Here is a 22841-nt window from a genome sequence, read left to right as displayed (position 1 = left end):
TTTGTCACTGACCCATATAATACATTACAATATATATATATTTTGTGGGTGTTTCCAGTTTAGTTTTAGTCTATTTTGCACAAGGGTAAATAGATACAATAAAAACACAATAAACAAACAAACAAACAATCAAAAAATATATAATGCAATCCATATACTGTGCAGGGAGTGGCAGAAAACCCAAAGGGCTTATTTAGAGCCTCCACCTAAACAATGAAAAACAAATAAACTCATGAAACTAAATGAAGAGCTAGATTACAATTACAAATATACAGATACAAATTAATTACAACATGTCGAAAAAAACAAAAACAGAATATACTCAAAATAAACCATCTATGGTACATAAAATACCAGATAAATTATTACAAAGCAGCATTTAAATGATCTTTTATTCTTCTTTTATAACATGTTAAAGAGGAAAATTTTTTTGCTATATGAGATAAATTATTCCATAATTGAACACCCCTAAATCTTATCAAGTATTGACCTCTACAAGTGAGAATTTTAGGAAAATTAAAATTTGAAAGTTTACGAGTTAAATAACAATGAACCTGTGAATTTACTTTAAAATACACTTTAAATTGCTCTGGAATGTAACCCTCACTTGAATATATCTTATGCATAAAAACACATATTTGAAAAATATTAATATCATAAATGGTAAGAAGTTTATGAAATAAAGAAGCAGATGAAGTATATTTGTTTGATCGGGTTGCAATCCTAACAAAATGCTTCTGAAGAACAAAAATTATTCGAAGAGTAGTAGGAAAAGTACTCGCCCAAAAAATATTACAATATGAAACATACGGATAAATTAAACTATAATAAAGCATAAGACACTCTGTAGTAACAAGATGCCTAACCCTCCTTACCAGTAGATTTATGTATTTTTCTGCTCACGCAATCAGCTTGTTCTTTCCAACTCAAAGTCTCATCAATAAATACTCCCAAAAAGTTTGTAGTTCACACTTGAGGCACCTCAATAGACTCCATAATAATTTTTGATAAATCCTTTGGGTATATTTTTTTTTACCACTAAACATTATAAAACTTGATTTTATCATATTTAACGATAATTTGCATGAGCAAGTAAACCATCATTTGCATTCTTAATCAATGAATTAAAATTTGAGTGAGAGAGAACTAAGGTTGTATCATCAGAAAACATAACTGGAGTAAGAATATTTGAAACATTCGACAGGTCATTTATATAAATAAGAAATAGTAATGGTCCAATTATGGACCCCTGAGGAACCCCACAGAGTAGGCTTGCTTTGCTAGAATAGCAACCCTTTTATTTTAAGTCTTCTATTAAAAATATAATTCATCAACAATTTATATGTAAAATCATGAAAACCATATTTATACAATTTATCCAATAAAATGTAATGATTAACTGTATCAAAAGCTTTTGACAAGTCTAAAAAAATACTATAAGCAAATTCTTGATTTTCCAATCAGGTGAAGCAAAGCCATATAAGTAGAGTGTTTTTTTCAGAATCCATATGGATGCTTATAAAGAATAGAATTTGAGTCTAAGTGAGAAAGAATCCGTTTATATACTATTTTTCTAAACTTTTTGAGAAACATGGCAAAATAGATATAGGTCTATAGTTGTTAAAACATTGCAGATCATCTGCTTTAAACAGAGGAATAATTTGAGCTATTTTTAAATCCTCTGGTACAATGTCTGTTTTCAAAGAAAGAGAAAAAATGTGAACAAGTGGCTGCAATATTGAACATTTCACCAGTTTGACAAGAAATACAGAAATATTATCATGACCAACTGAAGATAATTTTAATTCATCAATAATTTCACTTATTTCCTGCATTTCAGGTGGCTTAAAAATAGAGATAAAAGGAAAATTTCCTAATATATAATCCAGGGGTACACCATTACCAATAGGGATATTATTAGCTAATTTATGACCAACACTAACAAAAAATTCATAAAATGTTTGAGCTATGTCAAATGGAGCATTAAAAGAATTTTCGCCATCCACAAAGTCTGAAGGTAATTCCGAGTTGGTCTTTTCTCTTTGCAGCAACTGATTTATTACTTTCCATGTGGATTTAATATCATTTCATAAATTAAATTTTTCACCAAAGTATTGCTTTTTTGCTGATCTAATAGAATGGTTATATTTATTTCTGTAAGATTTATAAACACCATGTGAGAGGAGTGGGATTTAAAATATATTTTCTATAGAGTTTGTTCTTTGTCTTCAACATTTTCCGTAAACTAACTATAAACTAAGACTTATTAAGGTCCTGACTAAATTTCTTCGCAGAACTACTGACTGGAAAACATTTATTAAAACTAGAACTAATAACAGTCATAAATTGTTGATATGCTCTATCAGCATCATATTCCTTATACAGATCATCCCAAGAGGTACTATAAATCAGATCCTTAAATTCTGAAATATTTAACTTACTCATAATTCTCTTTTGCTGAATTTATTTTGATAGTTTAACACTGTTAACCCTAATTTCAGAATAGTGAAATATAGGAAAATGATCAGGGAAGTCTGAACATAAAACGCCAGATTTAATTCCTTGACTTAGATAATTTGTTAAAATGTTATCAATTAAAGTTGCTGAAACTCTTGTAGGTTTATGAATAAGAGGAAAATAATAACTAGAATAAAGAATATTTAGGAAATCTGCAGTAGGGGTATCAAATTTCTTTTTTAGAAGATTTATGTTAAAATCACCCAAAATATAACAATATTTATGCTCATTGTTTATCAAATCAAGTAAGTTGGTAAAAGTATCATTCAAATCTTGAATATTGGAATCAGATGCTCGGTAAATAACACCAACAATAATATTTCCTCCTCCATGACCAATTGAGAGCTCAACAAATAAATGTTCCACATTAATTATATCTGAATTTAAGGCAAGATCATCCCTAATTTTAAATTTATAATCGTCATGCATAAACAAAGATACTCCACCTCCCAACCTGTTCTTTCTAACATAATGAAAACAGTTATATTTAGATAATTTAAATATTTCTCTAGAGTTTTCATTTAACCATGTTTCAGATAAAACAATAATAGAAAACTGATGTTTAAATAAAGATTAATGAATAAAATGATCATAATTCCTAGATAAACTTCTTATGTTCAAATGAAAAGTAGAAAAGACATTAGAAGGCAAAGATCTACATAAATCATTAAACTGATTTTCAGTAAAAACTACAAGAGTTTGAAGCATTAAATGATGGAAAATAATTTAAATCTGGGTCAACAGCCAAGTTATAAGAATCAACTTCAAAAACATATTTGTTGGAATCAATAATGTATATAAAGAAATATACAATAGACGTGATTAACTTATCAAAATACATCAAATAGCTAATAATAAATCTATTGAACCAAACTCTGTTCTATAATGTAACAATATTTAACTTTTATGCACTCACAGTACAACACGAGTGTCCCACACCACACAGACTTCTCAGTCTTCCGGTCTATTACGGATGTTGTGTTTGGATATACCAGGACCCCACAACAGATGCATTAAATAGGGGAAATAATTACACGACACGGATATTCATACAGTAGCAACGCTCTGGGATAAATGGACATATTCTTAACAACCAATAATAAATGACCGTGCGCGAGCCAGGGATTAAGCGGTGAGTGCACGAGCCCACTGTTTTCTCACAGTGGCTTGCATTTTTTACATTTTCAAAACTGGCCTACGCGAACTGCTTTATACTGTTCATCGAGCAGATGACTACTGGGGCTTTCACTTAACATTTAAGTCGTGTTTCATGTAAATTTATATAAATGCAGTAATATTTAGTTTGCGAATTAGCACAAAGCTAAGGTTCAGGCGCGACCAACAAACAAACTCCGTCAATCGAAACCATCGAATTACTATTTGTGGGTTTGTAATAAACGCTTTTGAGGAATATTATTTTATGGTCGACTGCACAAGAAGCTCGGACTTCCTCCAGCCTTGGTTTGCAAGTAATTTAGTAGCGTCCATGAACACTCCCCCTCCCCCTTTGTTTTTAAAATGTAACTTACATTTAAAAAACACTATTATAATGATCATTTCTGTCACTATCAAAATAATCGCAAGGGAGTTAGTCTGAGTTGTTTGTCTCAGTGTTTGTTAATCTTGTGTATATATACATTTAGTTAGGGATAGGGAAACATAAAACCAAAACAAGTAACTATGAGTGTATACAAGTTGCCTATTTACAAGAAAATATATATTTACAAGTATTTATTTACAAGAATATATATTCACACAAATCATAATTGCTTTAGCCTAATCAAGAATTAATAAAGAATTAATTGATCAGTTTACACACTCTAAAAAAAAATGAAAATTTTATTGAAACTTGTAAAACTGAGTAGAAATGAATATTAAATGGATGGATACAAAGATGTTACAAAGATTATGCGTACAGTTACTTCCTTACTCTATGCCATAGAGGTATTCAGAGTTGTGAATGTTGCCATGCAAGACAGAGAAGGTGCAGATATGGAGATTTAAAGTAAATAATTTAAAATAGAGCGTTATATTTTATGCGGCCATCAAAATCGTCATCTTCAGGTCTTTATCACGCAGTCTTCTATTTTCTGACACAAATACAGTGGCATGCAAAAGTTTGGGAACCCCTTGCAGAATTTGTGAAAATGTGAATAATTTTAACAAAATAAGAGAGATCATACAAAATGCATGTTATTTTTTATTTAGTACTGTCCTGAGTAAGATATTTTACATAAAAGATGTTTGCATATAGTCCACAAGATAAACAAACAGCTGAAATTATTAAAATAACCACATTCAAAAGTTTGGGAACCCTTGGTTCTTACTACTGTGTGTGGTTACCTGGATGATCTACGACTGTGTTTTTGTTTTGTGATGGTTGTGTTTGAGTCCCTTGTTTGTTCTGAACAGTTCAACTGAGCACTGTTCTTCAGAAAAATTCTCCATGTCCTGCAGATTCCTCAGTTTTCCAGCATCTTTTGCATATTTGAACCCTTTCCAGTAGTGACTGTATGATTTTGAGATCCATCTTTTCACACTGAGGACAATTGAGGGACTCAAACACAACTATTAAAAAAGGTTCAAACATTCACTGATGCTCCAGAAGGAAACACGATGCATTAAGTGAAAACTTTTTGAATTTGAAGATCAAGGTAAATTGTACTTAATTTTTCTTCCAGGAAACATGCAAGTAGCTTCTGTTGCTTCCGAAGGGCAGTACTAAATGGAAAAAAAATTTATATTTCTACAAAATAAGAAAAATTTGGACATCTTCATTCTGTTCAAAAGTTTTCACCCCCGGCTCTTAATGCATTGTGTTGCCTTCTGGAGCATCAGTGAATGTGAATTCTGCAAGGGGTTCCCAAACTTTTGCATGCCACTGTATGTAGCTAAAATAAATTAAAATTAGTTTTTTTTTTTTTTTTATATAAAAAATTCATTTTGGTAGTAAACATTTTTGATCTATAAGAAATGTTCAAATCATGAGTTTAAACTTAGAACTAAATCTAAACAATTTTCCCCCCTCAGGCATTTCATAAGAATATTTTGTCTCCAATAAACCATTTGGGGACCATGGATGACGAGTTACCCCCATGGAATAAACATGGAAGCCATAACAGCAGGGTTCCCTATAATACAGCAGGGGAACGTCAAATGGTAGGTTACAGTCATTTTATTTTTTACATTATGATAAAGTAATGACTGAGGAGAATTATTGTGAAAGAGCGGAAGAGTTCTCTCACGGTACCTGGCTCAATTGTAAGGTTGAAGAGCAACAATATTAGGTTGCATGCAGTTCCTCACTTCTAAACTCAAATATCTCTTTAGGAGCATGACTTGACAGGAGACAGCTTTGCTGTTGGAGAACCAATGACACCACTGTCATCTTGTATGAGTGGTGCATTTAAGGCTTTGCTACCAGATTACCATGGAACTTCTTCAGCAATGTTAACAAACTCTGATAAATATGCCTATTCTCCTGATGATCATTGCCTCATCAAACCTGGCACTGCAGTGGATGAAAAGATAGCAGTGGAGAGAAGGGAAGAAAGTGATTTTTTGACAGACCCTTTGGGTGAAGCATTACCTAGTGCAACACATATGCTTCCTCTCAGGTGTGCCCAATATGTGACACATGAAAAGGTATGTAACCTCTACACTGCATAACCAAAATAAATGTTATTTCTTCACTGTCACTTAATATCTGTCTTTTCACAGAACCTAGAAGTGGACCAGGGAAATGGTAATTGGACATCAGTGATCAAAAATGCTTTAGAGATGAGTAATGGAATGGAAATGGAACAGACATTATCCATGGATGAACGTGTCCCCCTAATGGATTATAATCCTATATATAAAGAACCTGAAACTGAGACAAATTTTAGATTGAAGGACCACTATCAGATTGCAGGATCCAAACTAAATGAGAACATGGATGAGCAAGGAGTAAAAGAAGAATCAAATTCCTTTATTTCAATGTTGTCAGATGACAACAGTAAAAATAAAGATGTTCTGGAAATGGTAGGTGCTGATATAAAAAATCTTTTGAATGTAGATTTTATAAAACAGAATGCAAAATAAGTCCTCAAAGAACAAATAATTGATTTATTGTCATATATTTCATCTGTTCTCAGGGGAAACATGAGGAGCCAAGCATATTAGATGTTGGATCATCTCTAGGGAAAGAGGAACTTGGAATTACTGCAATCAGAGAACATGAGCCAGGGTTATTACCAGGATTTGACAGGAGTTCATACACTCCTTTTTCTTCATCAGAAAGTCTTATGAAAAGCGAACAGTTTCCAGGTATTCCTTTGGACAACCAGTCTGTTGATCACACCCTCCAGGGAACAACACAACAATGTGGGCTGTCGGGCAAAGATGTCAGTCCTAGAAAAACTGCCAGCACAAAAACTGGCTTCAAACAGGCAGAAGTAAACAATGAAACTGTTCCTGAAAGTTCTACTGTATATGGTCTTCATCATCTTGATCTTCAAAAGGGCTGTCACCAAGCAGAGGTTACAGATGGAAAAACTTCAGTTAATTCTCAGGATCATTCCTTACAGCATAATATGCAAGATGAGAGAGTAAAGACAAGCAATCTGCATGTCTCTGAGACTACAGTAATAAAACAAACTGCTGCATATCTGCCCAGTAGTCAATACTTTGGCAGTAAGCTAAAAAAGCAAGTTTATGATCTTGTACCCACTCCAGCCTCAGTGGGCAGTCAAAACACAGCTGTGGTTGAATGTGAAAACTTAAAACTGCGGATATCAACAGAAGAAAGGTTCTCTGAGAACAGTCTACCTGTGCCAGGAAAAATTGAAACTAATGATTTTCAAGAGACATCTATTAACACCAAAACTGAACTCAGTCTAAAGCTAGAAACTAAATTTGCCCCTGAAATTCAGAACTCTTCTTCAGTATCAGAGACAGTTCCAGATCTACCTGTTGTGTCCAACAAAATTCACACTGATTATAAATGCAAAGATTCTCAGTTTGAACCAGTCGAAAGTGGAAAATTAAATGAGCTTTGTTTTCAAGAGAGCAATTCAAAAGATGTGACACTGACACTTACCTCAACTTCTGTGTTTACTCAAAGAACTACAGATGAATGTGATATTCATGTCCAAGAAAAACAAACCCCAACAAGTCTAAGTACGCATCTTCTGCCTTTTAAAGCGAATGAAAAAAACTCTGAAAGAAGTGAAAAGCTACTTCTCAACATTACTTCAGAAAGCAGTATTCCTCCATCTACTGAGAATGTTCAGGAAGCTCCACCTTCTCCCACATCAAGGATGGACTGCTCCTCTCAGCATAACCTACAGAAACCATTGCAAAGGCATAAGAAAGCAAGAAAAAGAAAAATAACTGAGCTTGAAGCATTAAAAGGACCAATACACAAATCTAATAAAAGAGATGACTGTTCTATGTATGGCTCAGAAATATTAGACAGTGCTGTCAAACTAGACACGACAGGATTGGAGAAAGCTAATCAAAACCTTTTCTTGGCTGATCATGACAGCACTGCACCAAAAGAGAAAGTTTTAATTACAAATAGTGATGTAAACCCACCTGCACCTAGGAAAAAATGGCGGATGTCACAACTTGAGCTACTGGCAGATACAGCAGAGACCTCACAAAAGCCAGATCATAGCTGCTCTGAAGCCTCACAGGAAGTACTTTCAAATGCTAGGATCAACAGGAAGGCTGTTTCTAGAAAGAAACTGAAGAAAAAAACAAGGTTACGTTTAAAGGCAAAAAACTCTGCTACCCTTGGCAATCAGTGTTTGTCTCAAAGCACTGTCTTGTCCCCAGAAGAGGACTGTACATCACATTTTCAGGTCAGTGACACAACTCCAGTGAAAGGAGTCAGTAATCCAGCAGTAATGGAGCATGCCATCTCTAGTCTAGAGTCCATTCCAGAAAAATTACAAAAGTCCAGAAAAAAGACTACAAAGCAAACACTACAAAGCAAAGATGATCCACATAAAAATGTTCCCACAACATTTTCAGAAGTTGAGGCAGACATGGACCTCAAAGGGCATCAGAAGGTGAAAAGATTTCCTTTAAAGGCTTCTAAAGGAAAAAATAAGAATGCAACTAGTCTGCTGAATAGACAGTCTTCACTAGACTCTGAGGGTCAAACCGATTCTATTTCAACCTCAGTGACTGAATCTTTAAAGATTCTAAGCCCTCAGAATAACCCAAAGAAATCAAAGCAGAAGAAAAGAGCACATATCAACAAACCAGCAAAAACACCCAACGTGTGCCCACAAGAGGATATGGAAAACACGATGACTCCCAAATCAAAAACTGTGAAAGCAAAAAGTCCTCTAAAAAAGGCAATTAGAGCAGATGACAGTGAAACTACTCTTTTGGACACACAGCCTTCCACAGCCACTGCTAAGCAACCAGATTCTGTTTCAAATGTTGGAAATGAAGTTGAGTCTCCTGTTATTCTCAGCACACCAAGAAAGTCACAGAAAAAGAAAATACATGTACCTGCAGTTGACCAAACAACTGCTCAACAAAGTGTTTTGAATGCACTCACAGAATCTGATGTTAGCATTGTGCAACCAACTACAAAAAGATTCAGAACAAGAAAAAAACTTGACAAAAAAGTTTCTTGTAACACAGTCGGTGAGAACTGTGAACCCACTCATATGACTCTTTCTTCAGGTGATTCTGTGTATACTACAGAAACTGACTATTCAGGTGTCAGCCAACAGAACACAGAAAAGACATCAAGTAAGAGAAGAAAGACAGACTTCAAGTTTATAGAAGCTAAACCATCCACTATTAGCCAACAGGGCGACGTCACTTTACCGCCCTCAGAAGATGTTTCATCTATTGTGGTTTCAAATCCAGAAGAAATTGTGAAAGCCAAAGGATTTTCTAGAAACAAAACAAATGACAGCCACTTAAATGGTAATTTGGTTGAAGAAACATCTTTATTTACAACTGTGACACAAGAAAGTTCTATTTTACCTACAAAGATTGAATCTTCAAGGAGTTTTAGACTAAGGAGCACATTGAAAAAGCCAAGAAAAAAGACTGTAACCAAAATAAAAAATGAGGCAGCAGAAATATTCAGTGTAAACCAGCAAGAAGATCTGGCTGCAGTACCCTCAAAATCTGGTGCAAACATAGTAGCCTCCAGTTCACAAATGACTTTAAAAGAAAAAAGAACTGTGGAAAAGGCAATTAGGGAGGAAATTAAGGATGACCATTCAGTTGCTCTTTTCAAAATGCAGGCTTCTACACTCACTCTGAAGCAAACAGAATGTTTTTCAACTTCAGTTCACTGCACAGGAAAAAAGTCAAAGAAAATGTCTGACATTAAACATGAAGCAGTATATACACCTGCAGCTGACCAAACAATGCAACAAGAAATCCATCCATTTGATTCTACACCAGCCACAGAAATGGATAATTCAGATGTTCTCAAACAAAAGAAGACAAAAGTGAAGATGGAAAAACAGCCTAAAAAGGCCACTAAATGCAAAACACACATTACCCAAGCAGTCAGCGATATTAGAGAACAGACTACTGTGCAGCAAGAAAATTCAGTTTCAAATAGAGAGACAAATTCAAGGTCAGAAGACATGACAAAGAAATGTAAGAAAAAGAGAACATCGGCACTGAAAGTCAGAAATGATCAACCAGAGGATGTGGTTCTGCCTCTACCAGTATCTCAGAGTAAGGATGCAACACAAGACCCTTGCATGAAGACAGACAATGTGAATGAAACAGCTGAAAGTCATGTTGGAATTACTGGAGCCAGGAACCAGGTTTCCATTACTACTAAAGATGTTGCCAGCCCTCAGAGCTCACTGAAGAAGGCAAAGAAAACACAAAAGAAACAATTGCTAGAACAAAAAGAAGAGAATGAACAAAGCAATATCCTAGAACTGCCTCACAGAGAGGACAAAATATCAGATTTACCAACTGTTGTGAGAGGGGTAGCCTCTGAGAATTTTGAAACAGGCAGCTGTGACCAGCATTTAAAGGTTGTTAAAAAGAAGAAATCCAAAAAATCCAGGGAAATTGCAGAAACACATGGATTTACTAGCGTTTCTTTGCATCAAGAGAAAAATACTGGATCAGATGAGGCAGGTGTCATGGTCACTTTTACACAGGTTCCAGATTTATGTGAAGTGTCTGATAGTCAGACGGTAGGATCACAGCAGCCTGAAAAAGATGATGCTGTGGTTGATCAAAAAGACCTCAAAGCCACAAAACCCCCTAAGAAAAGGGGTAGAAAACCTGGACGAAAGAAGAGGAAGATGGCTTGCCAGTTGACTCAAACCATTAAAGAAGAGGAACATAAAGATATATGTTATGACAACAGAATTGCCTCTGATTTTCTAAACAACACACAAATTCAAATTTCTGAAATGTCACATAGGATAACAGACATTCCAGAAGAACCAGTACTGAAATCAAGAAAATCAACTAGGACACAAAAAATAAACACAGGTCCAGTTGTTGAGAATTTGTTAACACAGGGCAAGAGCACAGTCTCTTTAGACACAACACTTGGAGAGACTCTTTCAAGTTCCCCACAAACTGCTGATTGTGAAGACAAATACACTGTTGAGAAAAAGCCACCAAGACGAGGAAGACCCCCTTCAAAGAAAAGCAAGAAAAAGAAATTATTTGTAGCACATTTAGAAGATAACACCTCTCCATCTGTCCAGATCTCAGATCTCTCTCCATGTCAAGACTGCACAGAAAATACTATCAAAGCAGCTGCAAGTCCAATAAAGCAAAAAGATATGGATAAAAATGTAATTGTTACCAAACAATTGGGGACGAAGCCCTCGGAATCCCTTCAGAGTTCTAATGAACTTGTTACACAGCATTCTCTCTTGTTACAAAGCATCTCTACATCTGGGCGTAAAAAAGGGAAGAACCTTAAAAGACCAATAAGAGACCCAAAGTTAACAAGCTTGAGAGTATCCAGCAGAACATCTGTAACATCAGTCAAAGGTTTTCAAAAAGCAGACATAACTTCCCTCCCAGAAACCTCCACAAATGTGTTTAATGAGGAAGGGAAAACATCTTTGCCTATGTCTGGTACAGTGAAGAAACAGAAACTCTGTGAAAAAACTGCTATACAATATGACAATGTGTTGGCAGATATAAAGACAGAGAATAAGGCAACAATTAAAGTACTGAGAGGAAGAAAACGTGGTCGGAAGAGACAAAAAATTAAAGATGGACAGCTTCAAAGATCAAAAACACAAGATTGTTGTGAACCAGCCAAAGGTTTGCTGACAAAGTTCAGTATGACCAGTAAATTTCCCACTGAGGACCAAAATAATATAGTCACACCAGAGAAAAATGATATTGAGAAAACCAAGTCAAACAGTGTTGAAATGATCTCACCAATAACTCCAAGGACCTGCAAGATAACACCAAAAACAGACACCCTATGCAGTTCTCCCAGTGACCTCTACTCCAGTTTAATGAAAGAAGTCAAGAAGTGCAAAGTGGAAGAACACAGTGCTGAGCTGAACAGAAAAGATTCATTTGAGGTTTCTGTGGAATCCTGTACTGATAATACAGGAGTCTCAAGAGGAATTTGTAATTTCATTTCTAGTAATGTGTTCAAGGAGGAGTCAAAACAAATTTCTCTGGATACAAAAATCAAACCCAACATTGAACGGAAATGTACTCAGGAAGCAGATGGACTAAGCATGGGAACGTCTGGGAAAAAAGTACTTGATAACCCACCAGAGCCAGAAAATGCACTCCAGCCTTCCATAGAATGGAAGGAGGATAGTGAAGACTGTGTTGTAATGCCAAACAAAGTGACTAATAACAGGACAATAAGATCCAAGCCTAAAGAAATAGTGAAGAAACCTCTCACCTGCAAATACTGTGGAGTTGCCTTTCGGCACATTACAGCATATACCATTCATCAACGTGTTCATACAGGGGACAAACCCTACAAATGCAAGATCTGTGGAAAAACCTTTTCTCAACTGTCTAAACTAAAGTCCCACCATAACGTACATAAAGAGGATACCTCTTTTCCTTGTCCTTGCTGTAGCCGAAGGTTTTTGCAGAAAGATGATTTGCTGTGTCATTTTAAAGTTCACCTGCAGGAATCAAAAGCAAACAGTGAACCACAGAAGCCCATAAAGAGCAAAAGAAATACTTCATCAAATGTGGCTTCGGAGGCCCCAAACAATTATGGGTGCCTTATTCGCAAGAAAGACTTTGTAAAACGCGTCAAATTGCAGGATCACATGCAAGTGCATGAAGTGGAGAAGCCCTTGACTTGTAAAGACTGTGGGAAGACATTTTGGAAACAGTCAAGCCTCACAGCTCATGAAAAAACCCACTGGCCTGTTAAACCATATGCTTGCTCAATTTGTGGAAAAGGCTTTAACCAACTAAAAGCACTAAAAAATCATTCTCAAGACCATGCTGGTGAGACACCTTTCTCCTGCTTTCACTGCGGTCATGGATTCAGTGCCCTGTCTGCACTTAGGATGCACCAAGCATCCAAAACATGCATCGCAAGGAGAAATGATGAGGCGAGCAGTAACATTGAGGGCTTCATTGTAAGTCAAGGAGTTGATGGTCAAGTGAACACACCAGTATTCTTCAAGTGTCAAATATGCAAACAGCTTTTCAGGAAATGGTGCCAATATACACTTCACCTTCAAACACACACCAGCTCTCCCCCATATATTTGTTTTTCTTGTGGACAGTGTTATGAGAAGGATTCAGAGATGAATGTGCACTGTGAGGTTTGTTGCCAGTCAAGTGGGGAGGAGAAGATTTGTGGTGCAACACTCGCCGAAATCTTGCAAAGCGTTACCCAAATCTACCCTCTAAAGTGTACCTCATCTCAGAGTCTACCAAGTACAGGATTTCAGCTGAATTCCCAAACACCAACCAGCTCAGAACAGCTCCCGCAGCTGCCTCGATTGATGGATGTGGAACCTACACAAACAAGAGATACAGATCTTTCAAAACTTCCTAAAACATGTTCACCCACCAAGCTCCCAAATACCCAATCACCCGCTCGTTCTGATGTTAACTGTACTTCCCCTAGTAGCTCTCTAGAATGCATTGAAATCACTCGGAGTATTTGGAAATTTAAATGTTTACGTTGTGGTCAGCGATTCGAGAGGTACAGGGATTTGAGTGCTCATCTGCAAACGCATGCTCCTGGTTTCAGATATACTTGTGCACATTGTGGACAGTTCTTTGAAAGGTGGAGTAAACTATGGCTACATCAGCAGCGTCATCGCCTAAAAAGCCGTTGTTACTCCTGTACACAGTGCAACCTGCAGTTTCGTTTCTTTAGCTCTTTTAGAGAGCATATGATTGACCATGCCGGGCAGAGACCATATGCTTGTCCACTCTGTCCCAAAACCTTCATTCAGGAGGCAAGCTTGCATGCTCACCAATGTGAGTCTCATAAACTTCGTAAAAGTCTGAAATGTGATGTCTGTTCTAAGACTTTCAGTAGTTTAACAAACCTAATCAAGCACAGTCTTCTGCACAATGGTTCTACCTCTCACATTTGTCTCCTTTGCAATCTATCATTCACAAATACAAGAGTCTTAAAGGAACACTTGAAAACGCACACCATACACCATGGACCGGCCCTCCCTGATATTCCATCAAAGCCGCTTGATTTTCCTCACAAATGCAAAAGGTGTAAAGCGAGCTTTTCAACTGGAGATTTGCTCTATGCTCATCAGATACGCCATTCTCGAGATGCAAAGACTCACATCCGTCCAGCAGTATTACCTACCTCAAAATTGTCCAATTCTTGTTGTAATGACACACCATCTACCCCACCTTCCACTCACAGGAATCATATATCAAACCTCAAACTTGATAGCATACCCAATGATGACAGCCTGTATGTTTATTCCCACCCCGACAAGCTCTATGTGTCCCCTAGTCGCAAAATGCAGCTTCCTGTCATTAATTTGGACCCTGATGAACCGGAGGAGGTCTCAGACTCTCAGAATCCTGGTCCTGAACTTCCAAATAGTGAAATCACTTCTCAATTGGACAGCACACACCTACCTCAGGCCACTTCAGATCAGGAAACCACCAATCTAAATTTAAATGAAAGCATAAAGATGATGGCAAATGGTCAACATAATTACAGCCTCAACTGTCAGAGAAGCCCTACATTTGTGGAGACAAGTGTTGACATGGAAGTAGAACAACCTACTCAAGAAGAAGAGTCAGAGGAGAGTTTTGAATGTGCAGACTGTACTGAAAAACTAACCAGCGTGTTGGGCCTTTATGAACATTACATACTTCACGCAATGGGAGATGCATATGTAAAAGTACACTGATCATTGTGATAATGTTAGGAGACATTTTCCCACAGATATTATGCTTTAAAATGAATGTTTTGAAACAAATGTGTTGATGACGCTATGTTTTACAGTTCCAATGTTAAAGCAAACATTGGCAGAAATACAGGCTGTAATATAGGCTAAATAATTTAGCCTTTACAGGCTAAAGGCTGAAATACAGGCTGTAATTTATTTTTATTTTTTTTACGTCTTGAACAGTGTGAAAAAATTAGCATTACGACTCTTCATTCTAACATGCTTTTTCAACCCTCAGGTCCATTCAGTTTAAAAATTGTTGCCCACTAGCCACTCTTAAATACTGTATTACTGGGGTCATGTCACTATGCCTCATCACAGTTATCTCTGTACTACCATTTATCATCTCCTTTTGTGCCTTCAGTGACAGTTTTGGTTCTGTAAATAGATATACATAATCCTGTATAACTGCACAACCTCCTAGTCCTTCCTCTGTAAAAATCTCATGGTTACATTTACATTTTCAAAACCTTTTAAAGTTCAGTTTTGTAATATTGAGAGGTGGTTCAATGTAGATTAACCTTGAGCTGTCTGGCTGAGACAAACATAGTTTATTGTAAAAATGTGTAGATCTTGAGAACATTAGAATATTTCTGGAAAATAATGTCTTTGAAAAGATCCAAAAGATTCTATGGTTTTAAGTGTATTCATTTTTTTAATAAAACATACTACTTGTCATGTGTAATTTTTATTTATATTACCAAAAATACTACTGAAAAACCAAAGTAAAATGTGTTTCCAAGAAAAATAACAAACTGTAAGGCTTGTGACCAGATGTTGTGTTTTAATGGCAATAGAAAAAGGATAAACCGTTCAGGATACATGTTTTGCATGGTTTTATCAAATATTCAATCAATTGTGCACAAAGCAGAAGGGGAAAAAGATTATTAGCAAGCTATGTGTGAATTTTTGAGGTACCACACAACATTGCAATAATCTGGTAGTGAAAGTCTTAGCAACTCCATATGCATCTAAAACTGCTTTTATAAGGACTTCTGATGGCCACCTTTTGAATGAACTCATTTCACATGTCAAGTGGCTTGTACATCAATCACAATCAGTCACAGAACACTTGAATTTATTTCTTCTTCTCATCTTTTTTCCCCTCTTGTTTGTTACCACTCTGAGAGGCTAGGGAGCCCATGGCATTACGGATGGCCTCATTGTTGGGATCAACACCAGGTAGATTCTCCAGGACACTTTGGAGGAATTCTGGGTCCTGCATTACATCATAATCATCCTCTTCCTGTAGAATCAGTTAAAAAGCCCAAGAGAAAAGACATTGTGATATGTGTTCTGTTCACAAGGAAAATACACGGGTACCGTATATATAATGAACAAAAACTGCTCAGCAATTTGACACTATAAAATACAAGCAAATTTGAAATTTGATTTCTCGGTATCCTGAGACTGATGAGGCCAGCAGACAATCATTTTTATTACCTTAGATTTCGCAATGTCCATTGGCGCTCCCGTATCCATTGATTCTCCGAATTCTGACATAAGAGGGATAATGGTCATTGTCACATACTATGTCAAGCACAGAGCATAATCTAAGAATAAGAAGGTACAAGGAGGAGGCACAAACCTCCACCTGCCAGGGACATCTGCATAGCATAGGCTATCTGCTCTTCTTCTGTCATGCTGCTGAAGTCTGGCAGTGCTGCCACACTGCTCTCAGGCTGAGAGGCAGACATCTTCAGAAGTGCTTCTTCTGATTCTGAAGGGGAGAAGAAAAGAGGCACAGAAAATCAGGACTTGGTCTTGCAATGGGTATCAACTAAATGGTAAATAATCAAAGTACTGAGGTGAATATCTGTTTAATAATAAAAAGCAAACATCAATCCAATTTCATTACAGTCATGAACAGGCTACACAAATAAATCAATACATGAAAAGGTTATTCAGAATTAGGACCATGTTAAAGTCACCATGAAAGGCTATCAAAATGTGAAAGATGCTTTATGCTGTCGGATCATGTAGTACCAGCATCTACCAGCGGGGTCATACTAACCAGCAAGACCTAATAAGTGAAAGTGACGTGACATACGGCCAAGTATGGTGACCCATACTCGGAATTTGTGCTCTGTATTTAACCCATCCAACATGCACACACACAGCAGTGAACACACACACACCCGAAGCAGTGGGCAGCCATTTATGCTGCGGCGCCCGGAGAGCAGTTGGGGGTTCGGTGCCTTGCTCAAGGGCACCTCAGTCATGGTCCTGAGGGGTGGAGAGAGCGCTGTACGCAATATATGCAATCCTTAAAATTTTGGTAAATTTTGAAACCTGCAATCTACCCAGTACTAGCACAGAGCCACTATGCTTATCATCCTTCACTACTTTAAACATTTATATACATCCTTACCATCAGCGGTTGAGGTGGGAATGCCAGCCTCAGCTGCAGATTGGGCCGCCGCCCTTCGAGCCTCCTCTTCCTGCCTCTGCCTTTGTTCCTCCATAGACACACGCAGAGCCTGTGGATCAAGAGCAACTTAAATAATTATATCCCCTTTCAATTTCATTAGAATAAGTCAAGTGAAATTGAAGTAAAAAAAAAAAAAAAGCTTAATTCAGTTGCTGGTAAACAAACTAATTTAAAGCATCACAGAGCTTAAGTGTTCACACATTTTTAAGGAATGATGATTCTGCATATTTAACGTATCTATCAGTAATTTCACCTTTAAATAAGCAATACATTTCACCTGTTAAGGTTATGGACTCGTTCTTCAGTGCAGTTATATAAAAGAAGAATTTGTATCTTACCAGAGCCAGTTCTGGGTCAGCACTGGGGTCCACTCCAAACTCAAAGTCACTTGCACCCAGGCCCATCATGGTACCACCCTCACCAGCCAAGATGGGAGAAGACAGAAGGGCATCAGCCAGGCTGGGCCCAGGGGGCACTGTGACCAGATGAGAACCTGTGCCTTCCTTTCCATTCAGAGTGTTCACAAATGCAGTCAGTTTCTCTGTGTTCACTTCCTGAACAGATTGATTAAAAGAGAGAAAGTGAAAAATCGAAGCAAGAAAATCTGAAAGATTTTTAAGTGGTCAAAAGAAAGGTTGCATGCCAGTTACCTCTTCTCCGAAATTTATCACATCTACATTGACCTTTTCTTTTTTCAACCGCTTTGCCAACTTTACCAGCTGGAAAGGATTTGGTGAAAAAAAAAAAAACTGTAAAACTTATCAAAATATCACAATTGACTAACAAGGTAAGATGAAAAGCATTTGTCATTCATGAACAATAAAAAGCAACAACAAATAAACATACATCTTTTTCACTGTCCTCTACTGGGCTGCCCACAAAAGCAACAATCCTCATCTTGTGGTTCTTGCCTTGTCTATGCTTTAGTGCCAACTAGATGCAGACACACAAATGTAAATGTTAACAGATTAAAGTACTTTTTAAAAAAGGAAATCCCCCAAAGCATGTTATGAACTTCTTTCCTCAATGGAACACAAAAGGAACTCAATCTTTGAGTGAACTATCCCTTTAGCCATCAATGAATGTACTTACATGTGCCACTCGTATGCTAGTGCAGAAGGAGATTATTCCCAGCGGCTGAATCGCATGGAGCTTTGAGAGAATACGGCCTGTGTCTGCTGTTAAAGTGGTGAGGACCTCACAATTACTGCACCAAACCAAAAGATGTGTTATTACATGCAAACAACACCATTGTCTGACAAATCATACATGTATGACGTATAATACAACAACGACATACTTACTTTGCCATTGTGATTAGACCCACATTGTTCTCTGGGTTACTACGGGTCTTTGAGTGGCAGACAATGTTGACAGCATCCTGCTGTGCCTGTAATCTGGTGGGCAGGAAATCTCCATTCCTCATGTATTCACTGTTGTCCACACTGTTAAGACATGAAGACAATCAGCATGTTTCCATCCATTGTATACAAGTGCAAGAGAATAATAATAATTATTTATTTACATAACAGTCAAAGTAAACTGGATCCCAGTAGTGGAAAACTGCTTTAGATAAATGTCTGTGAATCAAAACAGAGTGAGCTGCCTATATAGACATCTTTTGAGGGCGTTATACTAACAATTCTGCTCACTAATCTCTGAGGCACAGCCAGTATCGCTTCGTGACAGCTCTAGAAGACTAAATAAGACGCTATCAGACTGAGATCACTAATAAGTGGCGATTGTTTATAGGTCATAAATCTGTTTTTGTGTTAGTGGTCCGTTTCTTTATTGTAGAGCTACGACTGAATAATGACTCAGGAGAATGTCATTCTAATCAGAAACCGACTATTGAATTCCCTTTCTTGTTCTCGTTTAAGGGTTCAAAAGTGTGACAGAACAAAATAAAACTATGAATTTACAGTAATTCTGAGGAGTTTTAACTATGTAAAAAGCGAAACTATATCTAAAACAACGCGTTTGTTTATTTCTTACCAGACCATAGTACTTTCGAGCACCATCTTGGAAATCCTCTAGGCCGTTTCCCAAAGTGACGGCGTCGCCGATTGGCTTACAGATGTAGGACACTGACGCGATTTGTAACAGCGAGGCTGATTGGCTGACAGTTCTGTCGCGGACGCTGACGCGGCGTGGAAATGTATTTGTCGCTCTCACGTGTGGTTGGAGTTCGCGTTGCTGAGGACGTTGTTAAATTGAAGGGATAGTTCACGCCAAACTTTGAAATTGACAAAATTTCCTTACCCCAATGTTGTCCCAAACTTAGCAGTATTTTTTAGCGATAAGCTATTAGCAATGTGCTAGTGCAGGGGTTCCCAAACTTTTCCATTCCACGACCTATTTCTATTTCAAGACCCACCAACATATTTGAGATAAAAAAACAATTGACATTACTATAAGCTTAATCTTAATTAAAAGCATAATATGGCAGAAATTAAGTATTTTAAAAAATTAGCCGTTTTATTTTATAGTACCACTGTAAAATTTCTCTACTAATATTTACGTTTTAATTTATTCATTTACAGACGATAATGAGTCTATGAAATATGTCCATAAAACCTTGAAATGCGCTCACTCCGGTGCGAGTGTTATTAAACTCATCGCTGGGTTCAACGCAGAAAATGCCTTCAACCCAACAGTTTTTTTTTTTTTTTTTTTAGCAAAGCTTAAGAAGAAAAACAGATTCTCAAATAGTTTGGAGATTAAAATATTTGTGAAATAATTGTAAAAAAAAAAAAAAATTTAAATAAACACTAAACCGAGATGACAAATTTACTTCATCCAAATTTACTTTTGCAATGGTTGAATAAATGTTCAGCTATATCTTCAAAAGATTTTTTAAATTTGGCGCATTTTTTTCTCTATATAGCCTAGTGATGATATGGCAAGGAAATAGGACATTTTGTAAATTCTGTTATGTTAGCATGTGGAAATGTTTGTATAGTGTTAATTAACCCCGCATTTGTGGTTACATGTGAAATTTACATTTACATTTATGCATTTAGCAGACGTTTCAGCTATTAAAATAGTTAAATTTTGTATATTATGTCAAAGTGATTATATTTCGTTTAGTTTTCTTATTAAGTTAATTTAGAAAAACGTTTTTTGTTCATTATAAATAGGCATACGTTTTTTTTTTCTTTCTTAAAGTAACGACCAAGCGGATTGTAGCATATGTTTGATCAATTTAGCCTTCACAAATCATCACAACTTGCCTAAAATAAAATCTATAGATATATTAAAACAGTTCAAGCATATATCAATGTTTAAACGTTAAACCTATATAAATGTGCGCTGTATCCAATAGTTTGTGCGGAGAGTTGAAGCTAAAGTGCAGGACATGGAGGCACCAGCATCAATTGCATTTTTTTTTTCAATGGAAACAACTTAAAATACGCCGTTTTGTTTTTTTTGCTCATAAGAGTACTGCATCATTCGGAACTGTAAAGGGTCTACTTTTATTTGTGTGCACTCAAAATATCAACAAAACGTCTGCTTTTATAAAATAGAAAACAATGATGCGCTTTCTGCCGTCTAGTCTTGAACAGGTGGCTTCACAAAAATTAACCGGAAGTCAGCAAATACATGCCTCACAGACATGATAAATATATCTATAGAAAGCTTTAAATTACGTCTTAACGAAATAAATCAAATCGAAAACAAAAACTCTTTCATTATAATCATAATCTATGAAGATGCACTTCTCTCTAAAGGCGCGTCTAATGAGGAGATGGCCAGTCAGGATCTTCATCTTCATCTTTGCGACACTGACACAGAAAACACTAGTTTATTAGTAAATAAGTCATGGGCACATTCATGGTAATTACTTTTGCTGGGACTTTATGGCAAGCTTTATTGCGTGTATTTGAAGGCAGAACTCTTCATCTGCGCTGAAGGCACTCTTGACAGCCACATAGCACAGACTCATGTTGTTTCCACCAGCCGCGGAACAACAAAAATATATAGTTTTTTAAATATAAAAATAAGGAGAGGCCTAAAACAGGCCCGAGGCCCGGCCCGCGTCTGAACTATGACGTGAAAGTTGTCCCGAAGCCCGGCCCTAGAGGTATAAGAAAGTCGGGGCCGAAATGCAGGGCTCTAGCGCAGAGTTCAAACAGAAGATAGAAATGAATGAACAAAGACTTCCTGAAACAGTTTTCGCAACATTTGAATTTTCCGGTGTATGCAATCTCATGCAGAACACAGCGCAGTGAAGTGAGCAAGTTTCTTCTCATTAATAATGCGGACAAGCATTTTAATAATGAGCCTTTGCTCTGAGACCCTCACTATTAATACAACTCGTGCGCGCCCGCGCTTCAAAACACGTGTTTTAAATCCCGGCGTTTGCGATTCGAAAATCGCATTGAGCAATAAATAAGTAGCTAATTCGTAATTAATCTTTGTATATAGTCCCGCCCTAGGAACTTTGTGCGACCCACCTTGTCCCCCGCGACCCACAGTTTGAAAACCCCTAGTGGAAATAGACTAAGGCTGTATCCGAAATCGCCCCTATACCCTCATTCACTATTCCCTACATTAGTCCACTCATATAGTTCACTTGAAGGAGTGAATGAAAACGAGTGAGTGAATTCGGAAACTGAATGCACCGGAAGGACTGCTGCTTTTGCATAGTTTGCTTCCTGTTAAATAATCATTTGAAACGGGCAGCTCCAGTAGTAAGATTGAAGGATTTATCTTGAACTCTGTCACGGAAATTATGTATAAACCCTAATAGTCAATTTACAATTAATTTTGTACCTTTGTTGTATTCCACTGTATTACGCCGTGGACCAGCGCTTCTAAAATCAATGGATGGATGATTCAGCTGCGGGCGCCATCTTCTGGCGAGACGCGGGAATTCACTCGGCGCGCGACTCTCGCAGTGCATTCTGGGGATTCTCTAGCCGTTGAGTGCATAGACATAATAGACATAATTATAGACATAATTGAGTGCATAGACATAGACTCTTTATGTCTATGGTTGAGTGTACATCGGTTGTACACTCGTTTTTGCGGTGCATTGTGGGATTGAATGAGTGCACTCGAGAACATCCACTAAGGTTTCGAACACCACTTAAAATGGCCGTTCCCTCAAATAGTGCACTATTTGAGGGTATAGGGGGCGATTTCGGATACAGCCTAATTATTCTATTTACACTGTTAAAATAGTTTTTCTGCTGTTTATACTACTTATTGCAAATATCTTCACCTCAGTATTGTAGTACATTATAAAACAGTATGCAATCATAACTGAGTGTAAATTGTAATTTTCATTCAAATTATTACTTACTTAGTTTACTTACTTTACTTTTGTCATTTAGCAGACGCTTTTGTCCAAAGCGACTTACAAATAAGAAAAAGTGACTAAAACTAAAAAGTTACAACTCTATAAATACTATCTACCCATATTTAAGAAAATAAATTAAATAAAATTGACATGCATATAACAACAACATTTCAATAATAAACATATCAATGAAAAAATTAAATAA

The 22841-nt window shown here is 36.8% G+C and overlaps 2 protein-coding genes across 5 annotated transcripts; one reads left to right on the top strand and one right to left on the bottom strand.

Annotated features, from left to right (window-relative positions):
- Window positions 1-3465: 3465 nt before the first annotated feature.
- LOC306885274 (uncharacterized protein) lies at window positions 3466-15575 on the top strand. Its single transcript, XM_079441690.1, has 5 exons — window positions 3466-3649; window positions 5548-5676; window positions 5848-6162; window positions 6238-6540; window positions 6654-15575. Exons 2-5 carry the CDS (start codon window positions 5593-5595, stop codon window positions 14859-14861), a joined length of 8910 nt encoding a protein of 2969 aa, XP_079297816.1. The 5' UTR covers window positions 3466-3649; window positions 5548-5592; the 3' UTR covers window positions 14862-15575.
- On the bottom strand, window positions 15575-22429 carry LOC306885275 (26S proteasome non-ATPase regulatory subunit 4-like). 4 transcript variants are annotated; one of them, XM_079441692.1, is made up of 10 exons: window positions 22108-22429; window positions 18636-18776; window positions 18424-18538; window positions 18178-18264; window positions 17982-18050; window positions 17670-17885; window positions 17272-17380; window positions 16489-16620; window positions 16344-16396; window positions 15575-16146 (listed from the first exon to the last, which is right to left on the bottom strand). In XM_079441692.1, exons 2-10 carry the CDS (start codon window positions 18755-18757, stop codon window positions 15979-15981), a joined length of 1071 nt encoding a protein of 356 aa, XP_079297818.1. In that variant the 5' UTR covers window positions 18758-18776; window positions 22108-22429; the 3' UTR covers window positions 15575-15978. The 4 variants fall into 4 exon arrangements, with proteins under 4 accessions (XP_079297818.1, XP_079297817.1, XP_079297820.1 ...); XM_079441691.1 differs by lacking the exon at window positions 22108-22429 and adding an exon at window positions 19327-20533; XM_079441694.1 differs by lacking the exon at window positions 18178-18264 and having other exon boundaries at window positions 15663-16146; window positions 22108-22185.
- Window positions 22430-22841: the final 412 nt, after the last annotated feature.

The sequence above is a fragment of the Barbus barbus genome, assembly GCF_936440315.1.
Source record: "Barbus barbus genome assembly, chromosome: 19".
Lineage (NCBI taxonomy): Eukaryota > Metazoa > Chordata > Actinopteri > Cypriniformes > Cyprinidae > Barbus > Barbus barbus.
Note: the sequence above shows the minus strand (reverse complement) of the source record. Positions and strands in the feature narration are given on the sequence as shown.

Coding starts and splice junctions, on each gene's coding strand:
- LOC306885274 (XM_079441690.1), top strand. CDS start 5,593: ATGGATGACGAGTTACCCCCATGGAATAAACATGGAAGCCATAACAGC. Junction 6,163..6,237: donor AATATGTGACACATGAAAAG/GTATGTAACCTC, acceptor GTCTTTTCACAG/AACCTAGAAGTGGACCAGGG. Junction 6,541..6,653: donor ATAAAGATGTTCTGGAAATG/GTAGGTGCTGAT, acceptor ATCTGTTCTCAG/GGGAAACATGAGGAGCCAAG.
- LOC306885275 (XM_079441691.1), bottom strand. CDS start 19,352: ATGGTGCTCGAAAGTACTATGGTCTG. Junction 17,886..17,981: donor TGATAAATTTCGGAGAAGAG/GTAACTGGCATG, acceptor CAATCTGTTCAG/GAAGTGAACACAGAGAAACT. Junction 16,147..16,343: donor TGGACATTGCGAAATCTAAG/GTAATAAAAATG, acceptor CTGATTCTACAG/GAAGAGGATGATTATGATGT.